Here is a 19,348-nt window from a genome sequence, read left to right as displayed (position 1 = left end):
ATACCTCAAAGTGATGACATCACAGACCATTACCTTATAATGTACACACTACCTGTAGAACAGACTAACTGTGTCTCACCACGTTATCGACTCGGTAGAACCATTATTTCGACCACCAAAGACAGATTCACAAATAACCTGCCTGATCTGTCTGGACTTCTTAATGTACCCTCAAACTCAAACGACCTAGATGCAATGACTAACAGCATAGACGCTATACTCACTAGCACATTAGACACTGTTGCCCCAGTCAGATTACAGAAGGTTAGAGATAAAACACTTGCACCATGGTATAATAGTCATACTCACGCCCTCAAGAGAGAAACCCGTAACCTCGAACGGAAATGGAGAAAAACTAAATTAGAGGTGTTTAGAATTGCGTATAAGACAGTATGTCCAGCTACAGACAGGCTCTAAAAGCTGCTAGGGCTGAGCACCTGAGCAAACTCATAGAAAATAACCAGAACAATCCCAGGTTTTATTTAGCACAGTGGCTAATTTAACAAAAATCAGAAATCTGAACACACTATTCCATCACATTTCAGTAGTGAGGACTTTATGAGATTCTTCACTGATAAAATCGAAAGTATCAGGAATAAAATAGGTGACGCCCAACATATGAGAGCAACCAGTGACACAATCTCACCTAGGCTTTACACAGCTTTACAAGTACAGGAAGGAAGAGTTAGATAAACTTATTACTACAGCTAAATCAACAACATGTTCACTAGACCCCATCCCAACTAAAATACTGAAAGAAGTGTTACATAAAGCTGGTGAGCCTCTTCTTAATATCATTAACTCCTCGTTATCTTTAGGTTACGTCCCGAAGTCTTTAAGTTGGCAGTTATTAGGCCACTCATCAAAAAAACCTAACCTAGACCCTAATGAACTATCAAATTACAGACCTATCTCACACCTCCTGTTTATGTCTAAAATACTTGAAAAGGTTGTGTCTGTTCAACTGAGCTCCTTCTACAGGAGAGCAACATCCTTGAAGAGTTTCAGTCAGGTTTCAGGCCCCATCATAGCACAGAAACTGCACTTGTTAAAGTTACAAACGACTTGTTCTTAGCTTCGGACCAAGACTGTATGTCACTATAGTTCTACTTGACCTTAGTGCTGCATTCGACACTATAGATCACAACATTCTTCTAGATCGCTTACAATATTACACAGGTATTCATGGTCAGGCTTTAAGCTGGTTTAGATCCTACCTGTCTGACCGATACCATTTTGTAGAATTAAATGGTGAATCCTCCAGTTTACTACCAGTTAATTATGGGGTCCCTCAAGGATCAGTTCTAGGACCTCTGCTTTTCTCTATATACATGCTTCCATTAGGGAACATTATTAGAAGACATGGGATTAGTTTCCATTGTTATGCTGATGACACACAGTTATATATCTCATCAAAACCAGATGAAATAGCCCACAGTGTCCAAATTAACTCAGTGCCTTAGAGAGATAAAAGACTGGATGAGCTGCAACTTCTATTGTTAAACTCCGATAAGACTGAAATACTACTCATAGGTCCAGAAACCAGTGCACATAAACTCTCACAACTTAACTCCCATTTAGAGGGATGTACTGTTACTAGTAGCTCGACAGTGAAAGACCTCGGTGTTATATTAGACAGTAACTTGTCTTTTAAAAATCATATCGCCCATACTACCAAAACGGCCTTCTTCACCTTAGAAACATTGCCAAGCTGAGAAACATCCTGTCTGTATCTGATGCTGAGAAGCTAGTTCATGCGTTCATGACCTCTAGGACTGGACTATTGTAATGCATTACTAGGTGGTTGTCCTGCATCTTTAATAAATAGGTTACAGTTAGTCCAAAATCAGCTGCCAGAGTTCTCACTTGGACAAGAAAGTATGGACCATATAACCCCAATTTATCATCTCTACACTGGCTACCTGTTAGGTATAGAATTGACTACAAACTGCTGCCTACTTACGTACAAGGCTCTTAATGGTTTTAGCTCCCATGTATCTAACTAGTCTTCTAACACGTTACCAATCCTTCACGCTCTCTGAGATCACAAAACTCAGGGCTTCTGGTAGTTCCCAGAATATCTAAGTCTACTAAAGGTGGTAGAGCATTTTCTTATTTAGCTCCCAAACTTTGGAATAGTCTTCCTGATAGTGGTCGGGGCGCAGACACACTTTCCCAGTTTAAAGGTAGATTAAAACTCATCTCTTCAGTCAGGCGTACACATAATACATCCCATAATATCATGCACCAGTACATCAGACCAGCGCATTTTTATGAACGGCAGATATGTTAATCCCTTTCCACTGCTTTTCTCTTTGTACCTATCCCGAGGCATCCAGACACTGTACCAGCTCCCATCGTCCTCTGTGGGACGAAGCCTTTGGACATCCACTGAGCCGAGGCCGACTCTAAGAATCCTGAGACATCTCCAGTTAGACTCTGTGGTACTCAGGAGATCAGAAGTCCTTGAACCTACACCAATACAACATTTAACTGACTGTATATTACAATCACACCCCCAGTGTCACCCATATGAGGATGGGTTCCCCCTTGAGTCCGGTTCCTCTCAAGGTTCTTCCTTTACCAATTTAAGGGGAGTTTTTCCTTGCCACTGCTGCCTGAGTCACCTCAGACTTGCTCATAGGGGAATAAATACATACACACTGGAACTATATACAACTAATAATGATCTGGAGTTTTTGTTCTGTTAATTCTTGTTTCTTTTGTTGTTCGTTGTTTCCTTTGTCGTTGGTTTATGTTTACCTTTCTGCTCTGTGTTTATGTTCTGTAAAGCTGCTTTGAGACAATGTCTGTTGTAAAAAGCGCTATACAAATAAACTTGAATTGAATTGAATTGAATATCTCCGTCATTTTTGCTTTTCCCCACTGGTTTGGCATAGGATCGCCTTGAGGTCACCCAGGGCCAGGATCTGACCCATTGTATGTTCTTCAAACTTGGTAATCCATCTTTGTGCTCTTCCACAATACGTTTGGCAGTCTCTTTACCAATCCAGTCATGTCCATGAATGACCATGGCACATAATGCACATCTTTCCCTTTAACTTTTAGGGACATTGTGTTGCTGTTTCTGGCTTCGGATGCATATCCATCATGCTGCTGTTGTCCCTGGCGGAGGCTGACCCTTCTAGTTCCTCTTCCCCCTCAAAGTTCATGAGGTTTGTCCTCCTCTTCCTCTTCTACCTGCCGGCTTTGGGCCTGTGAGCGCGTGACTACATGTCGTTGTCCCGCTATGGGCCTTCACTTTTGCCAGTCTCTCCTCCCTCGCACAGGGAGGGAGGCTCTCCCTTCCTGATTCATCTTCCTTCAATCTTGGTCAATTTCACATCTTGTTCCTTCAGCTTTTGTTTCCAGTCCTTTGCATACAGCAGCTGAGAATTCTCCCCTTTCATATTGCTGGAGTCGCGCTCTATGTTCGGCGAGTCACTGCTCTTCCTTCACTTCTCCTCTCAGTTCCTCCATCCTCCTTCCTATTTGAGATGTTTGTTCCTTCAGCCTTTGGAGGTTTTCTTCTGCTACTCGGCTTCGATCCAGGGCCTCCTGCGGCCTCCTGCTTTGCTCGTGGACATCTTCTTCCACTGCATGGCTCCGATTTAGAGCCTCTTGAAGTATTTGACTCTGCCTTTCGCCTAGCCACAGGCCCTCCGCTCCCAGTGGGGTCAGCTGCACCTCTCCTTCCAGCCTCACCTTTACTCTTCCCACACCATGCTGGTGTTCTATATCCACTGATGTGGTTATTGAGTTGGTTTCATCGCCATCCACTGATGCAGCCCTCGAACTTGCTTCATCACCATCCTCCGAGACTGCACTTGAGCTTGCTTCGTCACCACTGACCAGTTCCATTGGGGTGAGTGACTGCGGGCTGTGCGATCTCTTTTCTCTTTCCTTCATTGTCTCTCCTCTTTCTTCCCCTGGGCGTTGTTTAAGCCCCTCCCTGCCTGTCATGGGGATTCTCTGTGAGCGGTTCCCCATGTTTAATAGGGAGTCATATAGTTCCTCCATGTTTTTCAGCAGACCTTCCCGTTCCCTCTCCCTTCCGGCCATCCAGGGTGGGTTGTCAGGTCTTCCCCTAGGGGGTCCCTCCCCCCCGAGGGCGGGGGTGCTGCTCTGTGGTTGCAAGCACGGTCGGTGGGGGTATCCCTTTACCCATTGTGCATTGTAGCCTTCTGGGTCCTTTTCCCAGCTTGACATATCGCTCCATTCCTCTCTGCTTCTTCCTGCCACACCCGCCTGCGCGTGCTCCAGGCTCTTGGGTTGTTCATCTCCCTTCTTCTCTTCTTTCTCTTTGTCTCCCCCTGAGGGGTAAGCACATGCTCCATGGCCTTTTCCTCCAGTTTCCCCTTCACCCATTGACTTCTGCCGTATGATACCTTTAACTTGCCCTCCAGTTATCTCCAGTTCTATTTCTTGCCTGTCATCTTCTGTTGGTATCATGGGGTATATGCCATGATACCTAGGTTTGTATTGTTCATTGTAGGGCGGGGGTTGGAGCTGCTCCACGCATTCACCTTATGGTGGGGCTGTTGCCTTCTCCTTTTCTTGTTCTATTAATGCTATTCTTTCTTTCTCTTATTTTTTCTCCAGTTCTATTCTTAATTTTTCCTCTCTTCTTTTCTTTCCCTCCTGCTCAAACCAGTCCACTATCTCCCATTTTCTCATCGTCTTTTCCTTGTTCTCCTTCTTTATCTCTCCCCAGCACTCTATTCTCTCTTTCATCTGTTTTCCCCTTTCCCTCGTCAAAAGTTCCTCCTTCTGGCCATTGCAGCTCTCCTTTTGTCTGGTCTTGCCATTTTCTCATGTACTTTTTAATTTCCTTTTCAGCATCTTTGTGCTTTATCGTTATAATTGCTGCCGGAGTGAACAAGCTCTTCTCCTTCTCCATCATGCACCCCTGTCTCACCCTTGCAGCGCTACCACGTGGCCTTGGGGTCACCGTTGACCACTTTAGTTGAACTATTATTCTTTTTACTGTTAGGTGCGGTTGTACTGGATCTTTTCTTGTTCGACTCTCAAGGGGATTTATTTTATCTAGGAGAATGGATATCGCAAACCCCCTCTCCCACTGCACCAGACGCTTTTCCACCGACACCAGTGCTGTCAATCCTGAGCAATAATTGAACTGTCGCGGTCGTCCCTCAAATAATTCTACCAATGGTTTGTCGTCTTCGTAAATGCCTCTGTTTAGAATTCACTTAGCGGTACTTCGGCCTGTTGCCTACCTGGGGTATCTACTAGGGTCCTCAATATTGGGCTCAACAAACGAGGCCTCCAGATCGCTTTTATTCTTCACGCCAATTATCATACGGAAAAAGAGTTTCTAATGTCCACAGCCCATCAAACATTGTTAGAGACCACAACTTAGCTGCTATCTGCTCATCAGACTGGTGCCTCTCTACACCGTTCCTATCTCTGTATACTCGTTCGTCCCAGAAGAATGTTTGTACTCCCTTAGTTTCTATTTCTAGGTCTGTTTCTCCCTCAACGTCCGAATATGAACCTAATTCCTCGTCACACCTTAAGTCTATATCCCCCATCCACTAATGTCCTTCAGCGTGCCACCTTGCCTTTTATGTGTTTATGGTTTGTCCACTATGTTGTGTCGTGTTACTTACCTCACTCCATCCTACCTCATGAGTCCCATAAAGCATTTAAGTGCCCACAATCCAATACCTAAGTCCCACTCAATTAGTCCACACACTGCTCCTATGATTATAATCACTTCTACCACGAAAAGTAATTCATCCTCCATTCAGATCTCAGGTTTAACAATATTTCGCCACGGCTTTCACCACTTTGAACAAAACCTCCGCTATTTGTCTTAACCACTTTACGTAAACGCAACAACAATTCCATTCAGACATATATCCTTTTCCCGTATACTATCACCGTATATGCTTACCGGGGGCCCCCAGCCCTACCAAGCAGACCTGTCTCACCCGACAGCGGTATCTAGGGTCTTCTTTTTCCACACCTGCCCGTGCAGCACGGTGTGTGAGTTTAATAGCACTCACACTCCGCTGGTATCCGCAAGATTTTTACTTCAAGATTGTCTCTTACCCAGGCCTATTCACCAACACTTTATGTCTGATACAAATGACAGTAATTACCCGTGAGATCTCATTTAAACACCGTACAGTCACCATCCCCCCTTAATCACTTGTGTGGGATTTTTCCTTTTGCTACTTCTCATCCAGCTCTCTTATCTCACCCTTGGGGGTTCTCGAGCTCGAGGGCAGCTGCCTATTCTCCCTCCCCAGGGCCAACCTCCCCTGTAAGGCCACAGATACACTACACACAGACTTTTGAATATAACAGGCATCTGCTTACCTTATATTATGGCCGGCCTCTGTAGCCCTTCTGAGAGAGTGGTCCTGGTTCTGGTTGCAGGTCACGCTGTCCCTTTATCGAGCCCCAGTTGGGTGCCATTAAATATGTCGGAACTTAGAGCCGCCCTCCAAGCTGACATATCACAAGGGTGATTTATACTTATAACTGTAACTGTATTGTCAACTACTTTAACCAAATCCTTCTTATTATACTATAATCAAAACATTGTCGAAGTAGTGAGAAAACTCCTCAGACCTGGATGAGAATAAGCAAAACTTCTTTATTGTGGACAATTAGTCATCCATTCCATTGAGCTCAAAGAAAACAAAAGCCACTACGTCAAAAAAGAACAGATGAAAATTCCAAAGGAGCAATCACTGTGTCACCAAAAACTTCTCTCTTGCAAAACAAAAGTTAAAGTATCAAAAGAAATGAAGGAGCTGTAGCATCCAAAAATGGTTTTCACCGTCCAAGCTACCCCACGAAAAAACACTCTGAACTTCCCCTCCAAATTTCCCTCATATATACTCTAGCGCTTCTATGCGCCTCCTATTTTTGATCCCTCCTACTCTCAGACAAGTTCCCATTATGTTTCAAGTTGCTCTCTAGGGCTCCGCCTAATCATTTACATGTTCTTCCAAAATCCCCTTATTTCCCGAATTACCTCAACGCCCCTTCAGTGACTTCATATCCTGCCTTTCTGAATTCCCCTTATTTTCCAGAATCATCACCTGACCCTTACTCATATGCCCTTATATGGATTTTCCCCCTTTCTTGATTTCCTATTATTTTCAGCCTTTTTCGTCATTGTATTAAAAAAATATGCTCAAGAGAGCTCTACTTCCTTGTTGTTATCACATTTGTCACTCAGCCTTTACTTCGTGGACTTAAATTCTCCTCAGCTACAAGGAGTAAGATTTCCTCATTTCTGCTCTTACTATTCCTACTTGATTATATGTTTAAATGATTATATGTTAATATTATTTAACTGACATATCCTACTTGGTTATATTATATTGCTTTGCTGCTGTTGCTAAGCTTTGCTATGACTGTGTATATTGCTGGAGTCCTTAATGCTGGCTCTTTCTTAAACTTTGTTAAACTCTTGACCTTTATTATGATCTCAGTCTGGCCTTCAGACTGGGCTTGCTCATTGCATTCTTTAAGCCTTAGTTTCTTTATCTTATCAGGGCTACTCCTTTTTCCTCTTAGGTTCTCAGCCTCAGGGTCAGCCAATTCGTCCTGGTCACACCATCTGGATTTCCCGGTCTACTCCCTATAGGCGGCCAGTTCCTGCTGAGGTCATGGCCAGTTATCGCCGTTATCATCTGCGTCATCTTTCTCAGGAGTTCTGCTCTTTCCTGGAGCGCCTGTCCTCCCCTACACTCCCAGATCATCCTCTCTTGCCTTTTAACATTGTGCAGACGTCTTTGACTCGCTCTTCTTCTACTCAAGCACCTCTGCCCCCTATCCTGGTGGATCAACGGACAGAAACAGATGGTTGTCCTCATGCTGAACCCTGTTGCCCTAGGCTGACAACTCCTGCCTCTCCTCCACATATCTCTTCTCCTCCCATTGCCTATATTCGTCCCCTGGCAGCTCCTACCTCTCCTCCTCGTGTCTCATCTCCTCATTTTGGCTACATTCCCTCTCTTTCTCCTAGTTTGGCTTCTTCTCCCTCTAACTCTGAGCCTGGTTCCCCAGGCTTTGTTCCCTCTTCCCCTTCTCCTAGGCCTGGATCCCCAGACTATACTCCCACTTCTCCCAGGCCTGATAGCTCTAGTTATTACTAAGTTTGTTTGCAATAAACTTCACTTCCTCTCTTATACATCTTCTGAGTCCTGTGTGGTTTATTTGCATTAATCAACTACTTATTCTTATTATGACATCTGGGCTCTATACCCATATATCCTATGATATCAATCATAATAAGTCCTTAAATATGCTCCCTTGGGGCACTCCCTAATACATCATAGAATCGTCACAACATCAGCACCCTATTTTCTACCTTATCTCTGGGCTTTTAGTAATATACTGTACATTTTTAGCTTTCCATCTGATATCATGCTCTGATATCCGTCACTGACTGAATTCCCTTTTATAAAATAAGTACACGGATCGTGTCACCTCTCGTGTATGTTTCCACGGACCATTCACACTAACAAACAGTTTAGATGTTGAAAGATGATTCACAAGGAGTGCTTTGGATACGTGAGTCGATTCAAAGTTCTGACTCTTGTGCAAATGACACGTGACACATTTTCATTCATCTCCCTGCAGGATGCCAGCGCCATGCTGATGATGATGGACATGAGCGAGGGAGACTGTTTGCTGGAGTCAGGATCTGGATCCGGGGCCATGAGTCTCTTCCTGTCCCGAGTAGGTACTTTCTTTATTTTTTTTTATCTAGACACGATGGATGTAAATTCAGTATCATGTCTTTAATATTCTGCATTTCTCTTGTGTATATAAAATAAGCCATGAAAAACCTGAATGATTTGTGTGAACTAAAGAGTGTATGATGATCCAACAAACTGAATTAATTCATGTTGATCAATCTGACTCGCATATTGATCTGTGGCTACTGGGTTACATCAGATTCAGAGGAACCATCAGAATCACATTGTGGACATGTGAGACTTTTAAAGAATTTTAACTTGGTCATGTAGAATGAGTGTGTATGCTACCATGAGTGTCAAGATTTGAGACCAACATCAGCTGCAGTTTTATCAGAAATCTCCTCAAAGTAGCAGTTCACTAGCTGCTGTGTGTGTGTGTGTGTGTTCTTCCCGACTTAGTGGGCTCTAGTGGAAGAGTGCTGAGCGTTGAAGTCAGACCCGACCACCACAGACGGTCCGTGTTGAATTACGAGCGCTGGCGTTCATCCTGGAAGCTGAGCAGTGAGAAGTCGTGGCCTGAAAACGTCCACTTTCACCTCGGAGATCTTATAAACTCCGCCCCCTTGCTTGCTGGGCGGAGCTTCAGCTCAGTAAGCGGATCATACGCTGCAATTTTGCATATTTATTAAATTAGGAGTTAAATACCGCACGCAAGACGATTATCAGCAATGACACGGTGTGTGTGATGAAGTGGAGTTACTTTAATTAACCCAAAGCATTTTATTCCTCTTGATTACATCTTACACTGGAGAGCCCTTAAATAAGTGTTAAACAAACCTCTTACACGAAAACCTCAACAATCTGTTTCGTCGGTAATCGACTGCAGTCGTTCTGACCGATCAGAAGTAATATACTGTTTTATAGACATGTAGAATGTATTAAAGGACCTGAAAATGTGTTATTTGTCTAGTGTTGTCTAGTCTACAGTAGTTTGTTCTCGTGTGTGCACTTCAGGTGGCTCTGGATATGATTAACCCTCATCTGGCTTTACACACAGTCGTCCCTCATCTCCATACAGGAGATACATCTTTCAAGCCAAGTAAGTCTCTCTCTCTCCCTATCAGAATAAATTCCTAGAGGGAACCGTCCAGTCGGAACACGAATCTTGTGTTCACCGACTACAGAAACAATCAGATCATAACATAACAGTCATATGTCCTGAAATCACACAGGATGGATTTAAACTCGATTAAACTCAACCTTTAATGCGTCACTCACATGTACCGTGTCTGACGACAGCATTACGCAGATCATCGACTTAATGGAAGGACTGCGCTGCTCCACGCTGCCTCTGGTGTGCGAACGCATCACCGAGGTGCAGCACAGAGACTGGCTGCTTGCGCCGTCGCTCAAAAAAGACGGCTCCTTCCACTAGCGAAGAAAATCTCCGGGTGAAGAAGCCACAGAGAGCGAGAATGAGGACGGAGGGAAAGGTTTAACGCTTTTGTATTTGTTTCAAGTGATTCATTTCTTTAACTAGTTTGTAAACAGATACTTTACAGCTATGTCGTTTCTTTTCGTGTTATAGAAGGACAGGCAAGTGCAGCGCACTTTCCATTTGGAAGTGTCCCGTACGTCACTCGTCCGCATCCTGAACAGAACGGACACACCGGTGAGCATGTTGTTAGTTTCCAGTCCAGTATGATGTTAGTTCCTAAGCGGACTTGTATGATCTTGGAAAATTCTATTCCGCTTCTGTCCTCTAAGAAAAAGTTCCCAGTTTCATGTGATCTGCAGTATGGACCAGTATGATCCACTTTGGAAATATAATCTGCTGTGAAAGCTTTTGATCTGGGATCCTCTGCTGCTGAAGTTCCTTATCCACATTGATCCGAAGAAGATTTTTGCCTGATCCCCATTAATCATTTCACAAGTACACAGCCTGCTGCTAGAGATTTTTAATCAGATAAATCAATTCTGTGATCCTATATGATCTTACTCCTTAAGGAAATTTATGACTCAGGAGTATCTGCTGAAAAGGTTTCCAGAGTGATGGGATCCACTGCAACTTTCTAACGCAACTTGATCCACTCATACCCCATTTCCACCAACAAGAACCGGGTGCTGGTTCAAAGTACCGGTTTGCCTTTCCATCGGGTTAGGAGAGCAGTCACAGAGCCGAGTCTGACGTCACTGTATACTTGTCACGTGTCCCAGCAACATTAGCGCAGCAGCGACAAACACAACAACAATGGCAGATGTTTGCTTTACTGTTAAGTGCTCAGGGCTTTGCAAACCTACATCGGCATCCAAACGCGGCGAATAAACGTGTACGTTGCAGCTCCATGTAATCTGTATAGACGGAGGTTGTAATCGATAAAGTACATAACGTTATTTTATCGTTAACAACAGAAAGAAAAGTTAGCCTTAGCATGTAGCTACCTACTTTCATGTGTGCGATAATGTATCATATCGCGTAAAGTAAAATGTATTAAACATTAGTAAACTTAAGGTACATTATCAAATGATCTCACGCAAGTATGGTTAATACAGCGTGATCTAATTAAGTTATATATTATGATGTAACGGAGGTTGTATCGTTGCTGTTAGTGTAATCCAAGTCATTGTATGGCATTACTGTGGAAATTTCTAGTCCTCAGCTGTACGTTTATTTGTCGTCTTACTGCGAATCGGACACCGCGTTCCGTCCGAACGTAGAAAATCTTCGTCGTTAAAGTCACTAAATAAATACTTTATTCCTTTTTCTTTCTTCCAGGGTTCCTTGTGAAAATAAGGAAAATATCCAGGTAGCTTGTGTAGAACTGCGACACCCATCGATACCCTGACACAAGCTGGTAACACAATAAAGCTGTTTCTTTTGCAATAAATCGATTCAACAAACCACATTTTAAACAGCGAGATTATTCTGATATTAAAAGTGCTTATTGTAAAATCCAAAGCAATTCATTAACACATTTGTTTAATTGATGTTTATTCATTTTTTTCCTAACGCAATGCGCTGATATTTCTCTGACGAGCCTTAACGAGAAATTATTTCCGTTTTGTATCATCGTGTGTGTGAATTTCATAGTGTTTAATGCGCTTTAGATTCTTCTATAACTTTCCTGTTAAAGTGTCACGTGAACATTTAATGCTGTGCAAAGATAATGATGATGTGTGACAGGATGAAAAGTGCCCGTGAACAGTAGACATACATAAAGACTTTACACATTAACGCAGGATGATCTCATAGTTGATGCAATCGACAACAAAACACATCTGCAGACTGCGTTGACCTTAAAAGTGTAGACAGGGCTGTTGGGGGTAGTGTCATCAGGTGCTTAGTGAAAGCTGGTCTCAGAGACTCTAGTCCTTGTTAATCCAGTCTGTGGAAAAGTCATGGCTGGCTTTGGGGTGCACATCACCATTACTTCCTGTTTGTAAATACACTACAAATTAGCTTATTGATGCGGAGGAGAAATGAATAACTAAAGGAAGAACACTGAGGGGGAGGGGGGGATATAAACCCAGAGAGAAAGAGACAGACAGAGAGAACCAGAGAGAGAGAGAGAGACAGAGAGAACCAGAGAGAGAAAGACACGGACAGGGAACGAGAGAAAGAGAGAAATAGAGAGAGAGAGAGAGACAGACACAGACAGAGAGAGAGAGAGAGAGAGAGAGAGAGAGAGAGAGAGAGAGAGAGAGAGAGAGAGAGAGAGAGAGGAAAGTTCATCATGTTAACCGGTTCGTTTTCAACTCTAAACAGTTGTTCTTTAATAAGTAGGAAACTTTGTAATCATAGTATAAAAATAATAAAGACTTTCTGGCAGTTTGCTAGAACCTACAGCTGATGTTACTGGACTGTCTCACCTGCTGGTCTGTGTGTGCAGTAGCAGGAGCTTTTATTGTGAGACTGGACTAATTTCTGGGTCTTGGGTGTTTCCTGAAGTCTCAGGTCGAGTGTGAGTGAAAGAGGAGACGGTGAGAGACCCGAGGCTTTAGCACACAGAGTGCAGAGCTCAGGAGAGGCAGCAGGACCTCGTGGGAGCTGTAATTCCTCCCTGTCCCGGTACTGACGCTGAGCGCAGCTGTGGTGAGCCGCTCGCTCTCGTTGCCAAATAAAGTGAGACGGAGCGATGGCCATCACCTGAGCATGCACACAGACAGTACAGGAATATGACAATAAGACTATAATAATTGTAAATCCTACAGTTTGATGTATCTCATTAAACATCTACAAAGGGAATGACAAACATCTCAGTTACTTTGTGTTCATTAGTATAATGTTCTAGAAAGCCATCATACTGGCTTCATGACGTACAATTTGCTTTCTATTCTCAAGAGTATTTTGCACAAAATTTCTATGAAGCGTAATTATGACTGAAAGAAGTTTTAAAAACAAATGAAAATGCACAAATAAGCAGGAACAGATAATCGTATCGTAAACAAAACGCAGCATTCAGCGTACTGGAAAATTATAAATTTTATCAAAACTTTAATTGATGAACTAAGCAATTTCCCCCAAAATCCAGATGTGGCTTTATAACAAGTCAGAGATAGCAGTAGTGAGGAAAACCTGGTGGATCGCTACCTCGTCGCAGCAGCGGCGGCTGACTGCGGCTCGGTACTCGATGCAAGCCCATAGCTCGTCCCTTTGCTTCAGGAAACGAGGGAAACGTTTCCTCCAGCTCTTTCCCAGAGCCCAGGGGAAGATCTCATACTTTGAGTCTTCCTCATCCTCCTCCATGGGGTTTGCAAGGTATCTATAACACAGACCTTAAGTCAAACAGACAGGGCTAAAATTCTGAGTTAGCTAAAGAGAAATAATTTTATTTTAGATCGTTATTGAATTTATGTTTAAAATTTTACATTGACTATAAATGTTTGAGCATTGTATATTACATAAAAAAAAGTCATTCAAATAAAACCATTTGCTTTGAAACACGGTACCTATTCATTCAGATACAAAGACATGAAGCCACACGACTGCTTTGGACATTCAGCTATTAGCGATAGAGATTTCTGGCTCTGATGGAAACAGTAGAGAGATTTTGGGTTTTATAGAATCAACAATGTTTTAAGCTTGGGAACATTTTTATAAACTCATATCCACTAATAAGGTTTCTGTTTATAATAAATTTGTAAATAATAGGAGCTGCAGTTCATAGTGTTCACCACATGATGTCACCAGTGCGCATTGTAGAATGATTCGTAAGAATATATTCTTTTTTCAGCTTTTACCGTTAGGGGGCGCCACATCGAATCATCTGTTTCCACCTAACTCTATTCTCATCCTCTACTCTCACACCAATTACCTTCATGTCCTCATTTAACACACCCATACATCTCCTCTTTGTCCTTCCTCTTGACCTCTTACCTGCAGCTCCATCTCCAACATCCTTCTACCAATATAACCATCTCCCCCCTCTACATGTCCAAACCATCTCAATCTAGCCTCTCTGACCTCGTCCTCAAAACAGCCAACCTGAGCCGTCCCTCTGATGTGCTCGTTCCTAATCCTGTCCATCCTCATCACTCCTAAAGTGAACCTCATCATCCTCATCTCTGCTTCCTCCATCTCTGCCTCATGTCTTTTCCTCACTGCTACAGTCTCTAACCCATGCAGCAGATCTGCTCTCACTTCAGTCTTCTACACCTTTCCTTTCATTCTACACACACACACAACACTCCTGACACTTTCATACCTTCTCTTGTTTAAACCTCTTCTATTTTTAATTGTGCAAAGAAAAAAAAGACTACTTGGTTAATTTAGTTGCATTAGGATTTCTACTGAAATACCACTTTAATGAAATTAACTTACAGAGCGATAAAGAAGTTCATCCTGCTGTGCTCAGTGATGCTGAAGCGTGCCCTCTTGAAATAGACAAACGTCATGGCTAGCAAATACTACAATGCAAAATAAAATGGTTTAGAATCTACAAGATTTCCACGTGTAATAGCACAGACTAAACGTATTAATCTGTTTAAATTTAATTTAACTTGACCTATCTTGACCTTATCTGTAATTTTGCAACAGCAGTCCATCCATAAAAAATCCTGGACGAGATCATCATCTAAGGAAAAAAACACAAGTCATAGAAGGAAACTGTACAAGAATTTATACTATTTAGGATTAATCTTAAAAGATTACTTAAAAGACCCTTAGAGCCTTTTTACACCCGGTCACTTCATGTGTTGTCTCTGATCCGATAGCTATCTGATTTGTTAAAACTGTTCCATTTACATCATAAACGCGTCTCGGCGAATCGGACATCAATCCGATCTTTCTACTCCCGCCCAAAATGCAAATATATTTTACCTAATTTCTGGGGTAATTGAAATGGAACACGCTTTGGTTTATGCTCAAAAAGATGACGAAAAAACTCGTTACGACGGTTATGCTACAAAAATCAGCATTTACTGTTTGCTGCATTTTCGCTGGCGGCAGCAGAGCATTTTAAAACCCGATGAGATGCCTGGATGAAAGATCAACTGCGAGTGACGTACTTCCGTCTGGTAGGAGTATAGCGCTGACGTATGTGGCTTAACAACCACATTCATTTACACCTGTCCAGTTTCATCTCAAATGCATCCCAGACCACCTCCTGAAGGGGTTTGAACCATCGGATTTATATCCGTCTCGAAAACGTTTCGGAGGGCATTTAGACCTGGTCTTTTTACCATCAGCATAGCTATCTGATCACAGAAAACGCATGAAGTGACCAGGTGTAAAAAGCCCCTTTGATAGTTAAAAAATAGTCCCACTATATGTATGTCTACCAGTAATCAGATACCTGATCAGGACACCCATGGTAACTGATTTTTCGTAGGTTATAAGCTTACTGAACTCCTGGTGTGTCCATATACCTTTGACCAAATGGTATACACATCTTAAAAAAAAACAGGACTTGTAGTTTATTGTTAATCAGAACTAAAATTGTCCCAAATGACCTTATCTCAAATGATACTAATTCAGTCTAAAGAGGATTTTAATGATTAAAAAACTAAGATGAATAGTTCGTTTAAACAGTGAGCATTCCCAGGGGTATTCATACATACACAAGTTAAAACAGGGAGGAAAACTAGAAAAAAAGAAGATTCTAGTAAAGATAAAAGTTATTCATAAAGCATCTTAACCCTTAAAAGAGCTCATAAGCTCAAAAAGTGTTAGGAGAAGTGAGGAGGACTTTTAAGAGGATGAAGAGTTTCTTTATCAGAGGAGAAAATGACTGAAAGGAGAAGAGGGAGAAGAAATGTATTGTGTACAATATTTAATTCTGACAGTGAACGTGTAGGGATTATTTTTGTGAGTAATCAAGAGAAAACATCTCAGAACTCAGACACAGCAGAAATGACTTATGTGGCCGAATGCCATAATGGCAGAAATGATAATTTGGCTCTATTACACTCCTAAGCTGTTTACATTTATAACTGAAAATTTGTCTATATAAAATGAGTCTGTGAACTTTACATAATTTGGAAATCCAGAGTTTGGCTGATCCTCATGAGCGCACGTTGACAGAGTTGAAAACACAATGGCTTCCGTTTTCAGTGAGAGAAGTAAATAGACACAGTGGCGTTTTGCTTCCAGGCGGATGGTTAACACGTGCAACATGTTCTCCCTGAAATCCTGTATAATCAGATGACTCCTGAAGCGTTTCTAATTTTGTGTGTCGTACGCATCTGACCATCGACTAACGGTTATAAGTCTTCCCTTAAATATCTTCATGCTTTAAAAAAAATCAGGGATCTGACTAGAACTGACCAGATGACCTCAAACAAGTAGGAGCCAAATGTAGGTAACGGTGACATCATAAAAAACTAATAAAACTAAACAAAAGAATAAATATAATAAAAAAAAAATAAGTATACACAAAGAAAATCATCCTTACATAAGGATAACATTTATGTATCCAAATACAATTCCATTCATCACGACTTGTTACAGGATTGGAATGAATCCATTCAGATTTTTTGCTATATTGGTCTGATACCAATCCTGGGATTTGGTTTCGTTTTAGCTTTCAGCATCACGAGACTTTGTATAACACGTCCTGCTACAATGACTGGTTTCAGTATGGAAGATTTACAATGTTAAAATAAAACAATAACATGTTAAAAACTGTGTGCCTGAAATGACCCTCACCAAACAGCCTGAAGTAGGCAGCCATCTCTTGGCGCTGGACAACCAGAGTTGGACCCCACGGCTGTTTGCTCAGGCAGGAGATCTGACCATGTTGGTGATTTGTGCCGTTGTTCTGGCTTTTTCCCGGTGGCCCCCGAGGGCCCTGAACATTTGGACGCTTCATCCGAAGGCCTCGTCTTAGTTGAAGGCTGTGCGCTGCCGCCGATCCGATACGTAACGTGATGGAGGGTGGAGTCTCTGCACGGCTTAGCTGTTTCATCATGTTCCTACAGCATGAAAGGATATGTTTAAATACATATATATGATTCTTTTAGATAATATCAGCTGATATACACCAACATGGATGAAGTATTACACAGCTAGCAGTGGTTTGCGATTGTTTGTCAGAACATTCTGAAAATAAGCATTACGGTTTCGTGAAAACGTTCTGAAAAGGCTTTTTTAGTACCCATATGATTTCTCCAGTATATTTCCTGGAAATAAGTTTAATTGCACATGGTTGTGAAAATATTCTAGCAAATAAATTGAAACTTTCAGGAATCTTGTAGTAACCAAAGATGGTTTAAAGAACATTGTACTAACATTCTAGTAATCGTTCAATTATTAGATCCTCTTGGGAATGTTGCTCAAACCTTAAAGCAACTATACCAAACCTATACGCTGAACCTTCCGACTTTCCAGTGGGAATTCCGAGGTGTCAGAAATTGTTTTCCAGCTTCAGCCGAATGTAGCACGTCAATTGTATTATTACCTATTAAATCTAAATATTTTACATAGATGTTTCCATTTGTACACAGAGTGTAAGTTTCAAACTAAAAATACAATCTCAAACTTCTGAACTTTCTGTAAGACAATGTTGTGGGAACACTGCAACAAGGTTAGTTTGTAGTTAAAAACAAATCTATGTGGCAAGTTTCTTTAATGAGACGATAAAAGGACATTATACAGGAACGTTCTCGGGCTGTTAGTTTGTTGTGTTTGAAGTGTTTTGACCCTTGAAATGTTCCTGGACAACTTTAGTTAGGTAGAAGTTTACAAAGAAATTTAAGCAATAAGAGAAGGTTACGTCTAGAAGGTTTCTAGAAGGTTAAAGGACAGCGCTGCCTTTGTTAACCAAAAACACATCTTGAAACGGTTCCAAATGATAAAGCCAAAGAGGAACCAAATGTTTGAGTTGAAAGAAAGTTGAAAATTGAAAAATTTGTAAACTATCCAGCTTTTGCATGAATGAATGAATGAATGAATAAATAAATAATTTCCTTTTTCTCACTTTGCCAACAAAACATAATTAGCTAACGCTAGTAACAGCCTCATTAGAATATGCTACTTGGTTCATTAACTCATTACATCATGCTAGATTTCCATACACATTAACAAATAAATAAATAGAAACAAACTTATACATTTCTAAACACAACAGCCTGTTCATTTAATATTATATCTGATCTCTTAGAGTTAAACTAAATAAAACGGCATAATAAGAGAAAAGGCAATGTTACATAATTAGGACTGGACGCTAATTAGCTGGATGCTAATTAGCTAATGTTTGTCTGGTAAAATTAGCTACTTAGCTGTCAAACTAAATGTCACACACTACGACGGAATCAGCTAAAAATCGACGCTCAGGGATGATGTTTACACACAATAACGTTTATGCAAATATATATAAAGTTCCGATTTTCTTTTTTAACAATTTGTTTTTATTCACTTTTACTCACTTTGGATCCGTGCGCACGTGAGCACGGCATCTAGTGGCACGCGCACGCCTACTCACGCTCTGTCTGTCTAATGAGCCGAATCCCTCGAACAAATTAGTTTGAACGAATCTTTCATGGTGTGATTCTTTTGATTCACATTTTATTTATTTATTTATTTATTTATTTGTTTGTTTGTTTGTTTTATTATTATTATTATTATTATTATTATTATTATTATTATTATTATTATTATTATTATTATTATTATTGTCTCACTTTAATGAGCCGAATCATTCAAACAATTAATTTTGAACGAATCGCTCATGCTTTGATTCATTTGATTCACAGCAATAAAGAACCACCATTTTATAAAATGTGATTATTGTTATAATTATTAATATGATTATTATAATTAATATTAATATTAATATTATTTTTTTTGTTGTTGTTGTTGTTGTTGTTTTTGTTGTTGTCTCACTTTAATGAGTCGAATCGCTCATGCTTTGATTCCTTTGATTTTTTTGATTCACCGCCATAGAGTGGCACCTTTTTATTTAATGGGATCAGTTTTAATTTCTAGCTGTTATTTTCATTCTCCTTCTCCTTCTTTTCTTTTATTATTATTATTATTATTATTATTATTATTATTATTATTATTATTATTATTATTATTATTATTATTACTGTTTTTAAAAACATTTAGGTGGGCATTCACCCAGGATGGGATGTCAGTCCAATCTCACAGACAGGAACACACACACCACACACACACACACACACACACACACACACACACACACACACACACACACACACACACG

General features: G+C 41.0%; 2 protein-coding genes across 3 annotated transcripts in view; one reads left to right on the top strand and one right to left on the bottom strand.

Annotated features, from left to right (window-relative positions):
• The window catches only part of LOC113661171 (tRNA (adenine(58)-N(1))-methyltransferase, mitochondrial-like), a 59,407-nt gene that overhangs the window by 15,460 nt on the left and 24,599 nt on the right, over positions 1–19,348 (top strand). The gene's annotated exons all lie outside the window — the stretch shown is intronic.
• LOC113661170 (speedy protein A-like) lies at positions 11,660–18,655 on the bottom strand. Of its 2 annotated transcripts, none has more exons than XM_027175161.2 (7): positions 18,549–18,655; positions 16,831–17,096; positions 14,700–14,758; positions 14,506–14,591; positions 13,276–13,447; positions 12,555–12,831; positions 11,660–12,118 (listed from the first exon to the last, which is right to left on the bottom strand). In XM_027175161.2, exons 2-7 carry the CDS (start codon positions 17,090–17,092, stop codon positions 12,051–12,053), a joined length of 924 nt encoding a protein of 307 aa, XP_027030962.2. In that variant the 5' UTR covers positions 17,093–17,096; positions 18,549–18,655; the 3' UTR covers positions 11,660–12,050. The 2 variants fall into 2 exon arrangements, with proteins under 2 accessions (XP_027030962.2, XP_047677827.1); XM_047821871.1 differs by lacking the exon at positions 18,549–18,655 and adding an exon at positions 18,403–18,503.

This window comes from Tachysurus fulvidraco, chromosome 12 (genome assembly GCF_022655615.1).
Source record: "Tachysurus fulvidraco isolate hzauxx_2018 chromosome 12, HZAU_PFXX_2.0, whole genome shotgun sequence".
NCBI classification, from domain to species: Eukaryota; Metazoa; Chordata; class Actinopteri; order Siluriformes; family Bagridae; genus Tachysurus; species Tachysurus fulvidraco.
Note: the sequence above shows the minus strand (reverse complement) of the source record. Positions and strands in the feature narration are given on the sequence as shown.

Excerpts from the sequence above, each read along its gene's own strand:
- LOC113661170 (XM_027175161.2), bottom strand. The coding sequence starts at position 17,092 with ATGATGAAACAGCTAAGCCGTGCAGAGACTCCACCCTCCATCACGTTA. Across the intron at positions 13,448-14,505 it reads ATGAACTTCTTTATCGCTCT|ATACCTTGCAAACCCCATGG; the intron begins GTAAGTTAATTT and ends TCTGTGTTATAG. Across the intron at positions 12,832-13,275 it reads GCCGCCGCTGCTGCGACGAG|GTGATGGCCATCGCTCCGTC; the intron begins GTAGCGATCCAC and ends GTGCATGCTCAG.